The 11,461-nt window shown below is 36.1% G+C and overlaps 1 protein-coding gene across 2 annotated transcripts; it reads left to right on the top strand.

Annotated features, from left to right (window-relative positions):
• Positions 1–1,460: 1,460 nt before the first annotated feature.
• On the top strand, positions 1,461–6,890 carry LOC121984983 (26S proteasome non-ATPase regulatory subunit 4 homolog). Of its 2 annotated transcripts, XM_042538191.1 has the most exons (10): positions 1,461–1,596; positions 1,679–1,792; positions 1,938–2,043; positions 3,028–3,142; positions 3,215–3,430; positions 3,515–3,827; positions 5,276–5,402; positions 5,752–5,855; positions 5,931–5,999; positions 6,657–6,890. In XM_042538191.1, the coding sequence occupies exons 1-10, from the start codon at positions 1,585–1,587 to the stop codon at positions 6,702–6,704; spliced, it is 1,224 nt and encodes a 407-aa protein (XP_042394125.1). In that variant the 5' UTR covers positions 1,461–1,584; the 3' UTR covers positions 6,705–6,890. The 2 variants fall into 2 exon arrangements, with proteins under 2 accessions (XP_042394125.1, XP_042394127.1); XM_042538193.1 differs by lacking the exon at positions 1,461–1,596 and having other exon boundaries at positions 1,679–1,867; positions 1,960–2,043.
• Positions 6,891–11,461: the final 4,571 nt, after the last annotated feature.

Here is an 11,461-nt window from a genome sequence, read left to right on the forward strand (position 1 = left end):
CGCTGTGGTGTGTTCAGCCGGCGTGCCGATGTTATATCTCGGCCTACGTGCCGACGTCCTCTCTCGGTCGGCGTGCCACTATTATCTCTCGACCAGCATGTTGTTTGCCGGATCCAGGTCACGCTCGGCTCTCGACAGTCAGATCCGGCTCCTCAGCTGGCACATTCATCTGTCTTTCAGGGTCGCGATGACTCGAGCAACAGTGCGACCAGCTCACCGATCCATCCGAGGGCGCCCCCCCGGGGCCAGGGTACGTCATCGTACTCATCTTGTATTTATTTTATTATCATGTTGTTATTCGACTGTTTATATATTCACGGGACCCGCCTCGAGCACCGAGGTACCAGGGACCGGGGCAATCCGATCGCTGGCTGCAGGTACCATTGACCCGAGGTCTTCCGATGACTTAGTCAACGTAGAAGATAACTCACCATTCTTATCATGGAGATGCGATCAACAATATGAGCCATTCATATATGAATTGAAGGGGGGAAAAAACTAGTCCCATACTTGACAGAGTTGTATGGAAACTGAGCTGTAAATTTGACAACAATAATCCTACCTCGCAGTCTAACTAACAATTGCAGCCAACCAAACAAATTTTGATGGCATGGTGATAGCTTAATGTGATGCTCATGCTTGAAGGAGCTGTTATCTATATATACATGTATGGAAGTTGGAGTTTAACACGTTGGCTAGCAAATGTGATGAGATGAGTATCATCTTAATCTTGGACGACAGTACTCCTGGTCTTAGTAGTCTTAAAATGCAGCAAATCTTAATGTAAGACTTACCAAAAATCGGTTCACAAGAACCATGATTTGGTTAAATCATGGATTTGAAAATCTGAGAATAGAAAAATAAGTGTATTTAAAACTCAAGAGTAGCTCCCTTCTGAATTCATGCGCATTTGGAAAGTTCTTTACTTGAGATGTGTCTTTTGTAAAATCTTCCCATGTTTCATTTGTCTACCAATAGTTATCCAATTTATTCTTATACATTCCTTGTGGTAGATGCCTCTGTTAACTATGTACTTAGGAATACAAAAATAAATACGTGTATGCTCTGTCTCCATTAATATGTTTTATATATGCAAAATAAACACGGACAGAGTCTCCTAATTGGACGTTGATCAAGCTAAATTAACAGCAAGTGCTTGCGCTCCTCCGAAGTTTAATCTATAGCATTACTAATTACCAATGATAAGAAGGACAGGCTGCCACAATATTACTTAGATGAAAGGAAGAGTTAAAGTCAATATATAAAATTTATTATTTATTAATTTATATATAACTTTACGTTGCCTCGAATTATTTAGACTTTATGCAATGTTAATATCTGCTATAATTATTAAAATTAATTTAATTTGGTAAATGTATTTTAAAAGTCAAATTAAAATAATTAAAAAGGAAATTTTGATCGGGCTGAAGGTCTAGGTCTTTAAATGCGGCCCAGTCCGGCATACTTCTGGTTGGTTGTTTATTCCCCAAGCAACTCTCCCGACTCTCCGATCTTTGCAAACTCCTTCCTCCGCCGTCTTGCCCAAACTCCTCCGACCGCGTTCGTGCTTCTCGTCGCGTCGCCATGGTTCTCGAGGTCCGTTCTCTTTATCCTCTCTTCGTTAGACCCCTCCGGATCGCTTCGGGTTTGTATGGTAATGTCGAGTTCGGTTCCACAGGCCACCATGATCTGCATCGACAACTCCGAGTGGATGCGCAATGGGGACTACGCGCCTAGACGACTTCAGGCGCAAGCCGACGCCGTCAATCTCATATGCGGGGCTAAGACTCAGGTGCTCGCTTCTCTCTCCCGCATGCAGAATTGTTGCTATAGTCGAATGTCTCATTTGGCCGTTCTCAAAATTCGGGTTAAGTGTAACTGTTTTCTGTTTTTGATTATTTCGATAAATTGGGAGCTTGGAATGATTGTTTTGACAGTCGAACCCGGAGAACACTGTAGGTCTGCTGGCTATGGCGGGGAAAGGGGTTCGGGTCTTGGTGACACCGACCAGTGATCTTGGAAAAATACTGGCTTGTATGCACGGTATGGTTTTTATTTGCTAAGCCGCAACTTTTGATCATCTTTCTTTTGCGTTTTTGTGCATACCCTACTTTAACTATAATTAATTACAAATAGTTATATACGGTTTACTAATTATATATGCTGATTGATATTATATTTATTCGCAGTGATTTATACTTAGAAGTAACCGGCATACGACGTGGTGCGATATGCTAACTAAATCATATATAGTTTTAGGCAAAGTTTGTATCTCGGGCACATCCTGATTTTAAAACTTGGTTTGATTTGTGATGAATATAATGATGCAAATTTTATAGAGGAGATGCTTTAAGTTATCATAGAAAGAAATAGGAACAATGGATCAATAAAAAATGATGAACATTTTAAACAGGACTGATGCCTTAGGTTATCATAGACAGAAAATAAAAACAATGGAGCAATCATGTTTGTGATGAAAGGGCTGTGTCAGCTGCATTGCTTGTGAACACATAAGGAAGAAGGTATCCATTGAACTATGACTATCCAAGTTTGAACCATGCCATGCCAATTTTTGCAAGTGATAGCCTTGAGTTTGCACCAATTGGTTTGGGTTGACCAGTTTTAATATCTTCAAACACCTGTAAGAAATCAATTATGCTTAATTATTAAGCAGTAACTAATGGAAATGAACTGAACATATAGCTTGCCTCTACAGTAAGAACTTGTGTACAATTAACAGGCCAACTAAATTCCCAACTAGTAACACAAAGAATGTGATAGTTCATTCACGCTCATAGTGACTGGGTGCCATATTCCATATAATTGAGATAGATGAGCCCCTCAAATTTAGCTACAAGGTGTCACATTCTGAAACCGTAATTTAGTTGTCAAGGTTAACAAGATGGTTTGCTAAGATGGTTGGACGAAGCTTCAAGTTTTCTGATTGTATTATCCATTTAAGAAAATTTCTGCAGTCTCCGTTTGGTCATCATCCTTTGAATGAACCTTCACATTGTTCAAATATAGGTTTGAAAATTGGCGGTGAGATGGACTTGACTGCAGGAGTCCAAGTGGCTCATTTGGCTCTAAAGCATCGCCAAAATAAGAAGCAGCAACAGAGAATCATAGTTTTTGCTGGAAGGTAAGAGCAAACTCGCCTCAAGTTGGTACTTGTATTAATATACAAATTCTTGATTTGTGCCGGATGATTCAGTCCAATTAAACATGACAAAAAAACACTGGAGGCCATTGGGAGAAAGTTAAAAAAGAACAGTGTTGCTATAGATGTTGTTGATTTTGGGGAATTGGATGATGATGATGGAAAACATGAAAAACTGGCTGCTCTAGTAGCTGCTGTGAGTAACAACGATAACAGTCACATAGTTCCTGTTCCAACTGGTTCAAGTGCTCTTTCTGATGTACTTATCAGGTAATGATGGTTCTTCTTGGAAATTCATTGCAGCCTTACTGGATCCATGGTTTAACTACAATTACTCAAATCATCTATATTCAGCACTCCCATCTTTACTGGAGATGGGGAAGGAGGGAGTGGTTTTGCTGCTTCAGCTGCTGCTGCCGCAGCTGGTGGCATGTCTGGATTTGATTTTGGTGTAGATCCTAATATAGACCCTGAGTTGGCACTAGCATTAAGGATCTCCATGGAAGAGGAACGAGCAAGACAAGAGGCTGCTGCCAAAAAGGCTGCTGAGGATGATGCTAAAGGGGAAAAAGGTGCTGAGCAGGCTTCAAGTTCCAATGATGCAACTATGAGTGAAGCAGGCAACACTTCAGCTGTCGCTATTGATGATAAAAGGCGGAATTTAAGTGTATGTTCTTTTCTACTCCTAAATTTATGTTTTGTGTAATTGATGTTTTGCAAGATAATTCACAAAAACTAATTTCTGTTTCTAGAGGCAATCTTATTTTTTTCAGTCATAAATGATCTTAGGATGTTTGTAGGAATGACATTCTTTCACTAAATTTTTATTATGATCATGAACATTGCAATTATAACTAAAATAATAGATGGTAAAAGCTGAGGCCTAACAAGAGATTACCTTTTTGTCACTTGTTGGAGCATTAGTTTTCTTGTTAGGCTTTTTAGCTTTATTTGTCTTTCAGGAAAGGTTTTGTTTGCTTCTTATTGTGTTAATTGTTTTTTTTTATGAAATTAAACAAGTTATGGTGCTACAATGCTTCACGTTTGTTATTTTCTCCAAAATCTTTGATAAAAAGGCAGCTTGGTGTACTAAACTCCTGCTAGTGCAGGATCTCGGTGAAGGATCGGACTATATTGTGTCTATTGTATGCAACCTTATCTTGCATTTTGCAAAAGACTATTTCTGCGACTTGAACGCGTGACCTCAAGGTCAATGGTAGCAACTTTACCATGTCGCCAAGGCTCCCCTTCAAAATCTTTGATAGATGTTCTTAAATACTTGTGAATATGCTCTTCTATTATCTATTTTAATTTGTTAATGCTATATTATCTTCGAGGAATGTTGAAATATAGAAAGAAGCATAGGAAATTTTTAGACAAAATTTGTTCAAGGGTCTATGCTTTGGCAAGGAATTCCTAGATGGATGTGCAAGACTTTTAGTTGGCACCATTTATATATGATGCCATGTAATTGTTTTTACATTGTGATCTATTTTTCTCAGACTTGGATATGTGAATCTGGCATGGGTGTGGCTCCAACATGTCTGTTTATATAAAAAAAAAATGCTTATTTGTAGTTGTAACAATGGGGATGCCAGGTATACTTAAGAGTTTCCATAGCCAAAATGTCTATATCTGGCATTGGTATGAAGGGGGTAGATGAAGACCAAAAGCCTTTCTGTTGTGTCCGTGCCAACTCTATTTTTTCAGCCTATAGTCCATCATCATGAATCCACTAGAGGAAGTATTTTTTACTCATTAATGTCAAATGGGCCAGGTTCAAAATACACACTGAACAATGCCTTAAAATTTGCTAGTTAGGTAACCTTGTTGGTTATTAAATCTGCAAATTTAAATCAGTTAGGGACTATATTTTCAGGAAAATGGATTTGTAATGTCTTTTTCATTCTTGAAATTTAGATATAGTTCATTCGAGTTATTTAGTTTATAGTTTGATAGAAACTTAAGTTTACAATCAACTGGTTGGGTCTTCAGACAGCAATTTTTCATGGTGTTTTCTTTGCACTATTTGATTTCTCATGCCTCTCTTTGCTCACTTGACATGAACTTAGAAAAGCAACTAATTCTGCCTTCATGCAATTTCAATATAATCAGGATGATGAGGCTGCATTACTAGAGGAAGCTCTGGCAATGTCCATGGATGTCGGTAAGAACAAGAGTGTGGATATAGCTGATACTGACATGTCTGATGCTACAACTGAAGATCCTGAACTAGCTCATGGTTAGTTTGTTAATCTTGAATTTGCAGAACATCATGCTTGAAATTATATGCATGGAGAATTAAAAGGACAACTACATCTATCTCCTAGCCTCTACAACCAGTTTTTGTCACAAGCTGTAGGATAATTTATGATATGCAATAGCATGGTTCTTGGCATGATGCTTTAGGGATGGATGGTTCTTAAACTAATTCACAAATGTAAACTATGACAGGGTAACCTTTATCTTTTGTGGTACTTTCTAAATAATTGGAATTCTGCCAGAATCTGTCTAATCATTATCAAGCTAATCTAGTCTACAATTATGAGCATATTTGTTTAACAATTTTTTTTGTTAACCCTTCCATGCAGCGCTCCAAATGTCTCTTCAGGAAAGCACAAAAGAGCCAGTGTCTCAGTCTGATATGAGCAAAGTGCTTGAGGACCCATCATTTGTTGCATCCGTCATAACCTCGGTAATACTTATTCTCTGCTAGTGCTTTGATTTTTTTTTGCTATAAGTGGTACTATAACTTAGCTTATTTCCACAGCTCCCGGGAGTTGATCCTAATGATCCTTCTCTCAAAGATTTATTGGCATCCTTAGAAGGTCAATCAGAAGTAAGTTTTTTTTTTAAGACTAGAGCTTTGTAAATCCTTATATAGATATTTGCAAAAGAAAGTTGTGTAACCATTTTAATACTGATGTTACTAGTAGTTATTAGAAGTGTGGATTTAAAGATAGGGCAAACAATATGCACTCCACAAATTGAAGAAATATTAAGGTTAAATTTTTTTACATATAGGAAATGAAGATTTAAGTATTTTTGATGGAAAATTGACTGAGACTAGGATAAAGTTAGATATTATCTTTGTTATTATTTAATTAACATGTGCAGTTAAATATAAATTAATGTTCTGAATTTATTGCTTAAGAGAATTTCTTTTTTTAAGCCGGTTTAATATTTAGCAAGTAATCCCTTTCATGTATCACAACTTGGTTTTATTTTTATTTTATATTTATTGGTCAAGAAAGTGGGATCCGAATGGGAGCTCGGAGGTTTATTACATAACTATGAGTTAACATATGAACAGGTTACTTGAAGGTTATTATATATATAGTTCTTGTAGAGAAGTTTACTGCAACTAACAGGTTACTTGAAGGTGTTCATATGTTAACTCATAGTTATGTAATAAACCTCTGAGCCCCCATTCGGATCCCACTTTCTTGACCAATAAATATAAAATAAAAATAAAACCAATCTCTTTCTCTTTCAGACCCTCAAAAAGGAAACGGATGAGTCCAAAAAAGATGGTGATAAATGAAACATTTTGGAGGTTATGCGAGCATTCTCCTTGGTAAGCTCCAGAATGTAGCATAGCTGTGGAAGCTGCCTCTAGTTTCCATTGATCTATCAAATTTTCATGATGTAATCATACATTGTCGCTACAATTTGAGACTGGTTTGCTACGTTTTGATAATAATTCCTGGTTTACTTTGGTTGATGGCTAGAAGGGGAAGAAGAGGCTCCATAAATCAATACAAAATTTCAGCAATCATCATGATCCATGATTAATTTCAAATCTGTTTCCTCTCTCCCTTTTCCATTCACAAATGAAACTGTCCTGAAAATAGATTTGTCATCTACCAAGATGTCCTTTCTTTCCTATACACCGTCAAGACATTGTCTTGTAAAAACCAATGATTTAGTGAATTCCCTTTCTTCTTTTTAGTGGAAGTGTTTGCTCTAAATCAAACACTTTCATCATTCAAATTCCAAGAAGTTTGTTCTTTTGCTTTGGTGCTGTGCGTTTGTGTTGCAGATCAACATCGTCGCTTCTCAACGTTGACAACCGTCTCATTTTCTTTCCAGAAATTTATTTATTTAGTGTACTGGTATTGCATGCATGTACAATGTTGCTGGTAGCTTCTCTCTCGTAAATGGCAGTGCTGAAGTGCATTAATTGGGGATACTAATCATGTCTAGTCATTGCAAACTAAATTTGCCTTGTGATTTTTGTTTTACTCTTCAATTTTAGCTTCTTGATAAGGATGATTTTCACTTCATGACAGCTTGTTTAAATTCCTCTCATCATCCTTGTGAAGCTTTTAAATATGATAATCATGTAAGGTTTAATAATAATATTAGTGAGAATGGAAACAAAATAAATTGGTAATAGTTATTTGATTGAGTTATCAGGAAAAATATTTCAAAGATAAGTAATTCCAAGAGCAATATACAATTTACATAGTAAAGGGTAAGTAACAATTATTATCAATGAAGATTATGTTATTATTATTATCTTTAATCTTCACCTGAAATTCTTTAAACATACATAATACTAGTGGCATAGTCTAGTAAATTGCCCATATATATATATATATATATAAACTCTCCAATATGTTCAATCAAGATAAGAAAATTTTCTAATCCCTTGTAATATAATTTGCATGTATAGATATATAAAACTTTGGAGCAAATAATATTCCGTGGATGGATCGATCGAATGCATGATGATTGATTTCTATACCATTATTTATTTATTTTTGGATCCTTTTGAAATCTTTTTCTTTGGTTCAATCAAATAACTAAGCATCTCAAACTGAATCAACCAACCAACCAACCAAGTTCATTCAAGTAGCATGGCATGACATAACACGACACACAAATCTTCACATGTCAAAAAAAAGCTTCATCTCATAATTATTAATTTTTAGGCAAGCCAATGATTTCAATAGCGCAAATGATCAATGATTGATACGATGAATGATCAAAATCATATTCTTAATCATTCAGCCGGCGGCGGCTGTTGCTTGTCTCCCCTTCCTCGCCCACTAAACTTCACAATATAATCGGGTGGACCAAGCGTCAATTTGGTATCTACCTTCATCGCCTCCTTCCTAAATTTCAATCCGCACGCATTGCACAATGTCTAAAACACACACAAATCAACCATGTCATCATCTCAAATACATCAATCGAGCTAATAACCCATCAAAACAATAAAAGGAAATAGGGTTGGCTCATTAGCAAGTGCACCTTGGGTCCGTCCGGTCCATTTCGCCATAGCGGTGTGTCGGTTTGCAAGCAAGCCACACACCTCTTCGAGTTTGGCACCATTGAGTCGGGCAAGGGCTTCATGTCCATTCCCATCAGCATCTCCATTGTTTCTTCTTCTCCCTCGGCTATCCTAGGCCATTGTGGCCTATATATCGGCGCGTTTTCAATGATGTCACTTTCCATCTGATCATTAGCCCATGATAGGATTAAACATTATCGAATTAATGAAGAAGGGGATGATGGTATGCCTCGTGGAGGAAATTACTATATTTTGAGCGTAACGCCTTAACCATTTAGTGAGTGAGAACAAGTTCGCATTTATTTGACAAGTAATAATGGCAATAGTAAGTCAAGAGATCAATGCCTCACGCCTTATTTCGGTAAAGTAAAACATTTTTGGAAAGAGTCTATAGATTTTTGTCAATGCATGTTAAATATAAATAATAATCGAGCGTCACGAATTGAGTCACAAATTGATTGCTAGTTATAGATTTATCTGTATGTCTAAATTGTTATCGAGAATGAGTGCTAAATTTAGCGTAACTAAGTTGTAAATTTGAATTGATAGATGGTTGAATGAGTTCTAAATCAAAAAGTTCACCCAAATTATTGATGTCGTAGTAATAGGGCAATGTTTAAGTGCAAGGAAGGGTTGTGGTTACTTGAAATTAATAGTAATTAAAAATTAATATTTTTAAAAAGTATTTAATAATTGTTTGATTTTATTATATATTTTATTCTATATTTTAATGTTTTTATTAAATTTAAAATAATTTTAAATATTAAATGTTAAAGAAATATTTTTATTCTATATTTTATGACCATTAAGGAGTACCTAGGGCGTACGAGTTGTGTCCATCGGGAAAACCATGTTCCACCTTCCGTGGTTTTAAGAAGGCTATTTTTTTATTGAGACTTTTTATTTATATTCTATTTGTAGACATCTTTCGATGAGTTTCCAATTGGAGACAAAGAGACAGATATAGCATGCAATATTTGCGAGATAAAACGTTTTATTATAGTTCATAAAATATATACAGTTGCCAGTTGCCACCATAAAATATATACAACTTTTTTTGAAAAAAAAATGTAATGAGAAATAAATGTTTATAAACATTTGTTTTTTTGTCTTATTTCAAAATGTGTAAATAATATATGGTAAAAAATGATTCGCTCTCATCCCAATACCTCTATCAATTCGTTCTTAAGTTAACACAGAAAATGTAAATCACAAATATCTATTAACCATTAGTATAGATAATCACGATACAAAATGTATGTATAACAACACATTGAATGAGATAATTCTTAATCGAAATGAGAATTTAATTTGAATTCCTGATCTTACTTGTAAAATGTAAGATAAAGTTATGTATAATAAATCCAATATAGTTTGACTCTTCTCCAAAACTTATATTGGCCAAAACTTCATAGACGATTGATGCAACAGTAAAATTACAGTCAGGTAACTTAAATGCCACAAATTTGAATTATAAAAACAAACTCTCTTACAATATAGGGTAAGATTATGTACTATATACTTCTTGGGACCCTTGACAAAAGTCCCTTGATGAAAGTTTATGTTGGATATTTAAATAAACGAAAAAACTTTTTAGAAAAGTCACGACTTTTGACCATTTCAATATCATGATGGGCTTGTTTGTCTATAAAGAGACCAAGTTAGATGAAAAATAAAACACATTGTTGCTTTCCTTTACTTTGTTTTTTGAATTCTACTTAGTGTAAAGTTTAGACAGTTAGCTTCATCTAATCCTATAGGATATTTGGTCTTTGTGTTGCACAATTTATAGATCAAATAAAGCCTTAAGGATAATGTTTGAAATACAATTTGGAGTTCAATACATTTGTTCTTTCCTTTTAAAGCATTCAAGATTAGTCTTGTTTTTTTAGCACTAGCCTCATATTACTCCATCAATCTTAAGGCTTTATGCTACCATCCAAAATGGCTAGTGCTGTGAAAGACCTAACATCTAGTGTAGTTAAGCATAACATGTTTAATGGTAGTAACTTCATCCGTTGAAAGAAGAGGGCTCATTTCCTCTTGATAGTCCTAAAGGTGGTTTATATGTTCAACACCCCAAAGCTATGCATGGAGAGGAGGAGACATTGGACGAGCTCTATGCAAAAGAGACAGACGACAAAATCTATAGAGATCACATCCTCAATGCAAATGGGGGACAACATGTTTGACATCTACCATACGGTAGGAACCACCAAGAAACTGTGGAAAAAACTTGAGGTAAGGTACATGAAAGAAGACTCCACAAGTAAGAAATTCCTTGTCTCAATATTCTTCAATTATAAAATGATGAACAATAGACCCATCATGCATGCAACAATTTACTAAATTAGAAAAAATGTTAAATCATTGTTCTAAATACAATTTGATTATGGATGAGATAATAATTATTAGTGCTTTGATTGATAAACTTTCCCCCTCTTGGAAAGACTTCAAGTGAGATCTCAAGCATAAAAAGGAAGAGATCTCACTTGAAAGTGTAGCGTATTGAAGAAGAATTGAGAAAGTAGGAAACCCCTCAATCAAAGGAGGATAACAAAGACAAGGGGCCAACTACCAAGGTGAATGTTATAGAAGAAAGCCAAAACAACAAATTCAAGAAGAAGGCTTTCTATGATAAGGACAATAATCAAATCAAGAAAAAGAATAACAACCGCTATCAATACTGATCCGGTAGTAAGGACAGGGGGCCCTCTTTGGCGGAAGGTCAACGACATGTGGAGGTCAAAGGTCAAGAGATTCAACCCTGAGACCCGATCGACCGGACTAAGAGGGCCGACCGGCCGGGAATATCCCGAGCCGAATAAAAGACAACCCGATTAGGATCGGGTTTCCGATGCTCAAGGTAAAAAGGTTTCAAGGCCGAGCGGGCTGTCGGTTCGGCCGTGGCACAAGGCAACAAAGACAGGCAGAAGTAACCTCAGCCGAGCATACGACCGGAAGTCCTCCCAGTCGGACCGATACCTACAACCGGGGCAGAA

Source organism: Zingiber officinale, chromosome 5B, assembly GCF_018446385.1.
Source record: "Zingiber officinale cultivar Zhangliang chromosome 5B, Zo_v1.1, whole genome shotgun sequence".
In the NCBI taxonomy this organism is placed as follows: domain Eukaryota; kingdom Viridiplantae; phylum Streptophyta; class Magnoliopsida; order Zingiberales; family Zingiberaceae; genus Zingiber; species Zingiber officinale.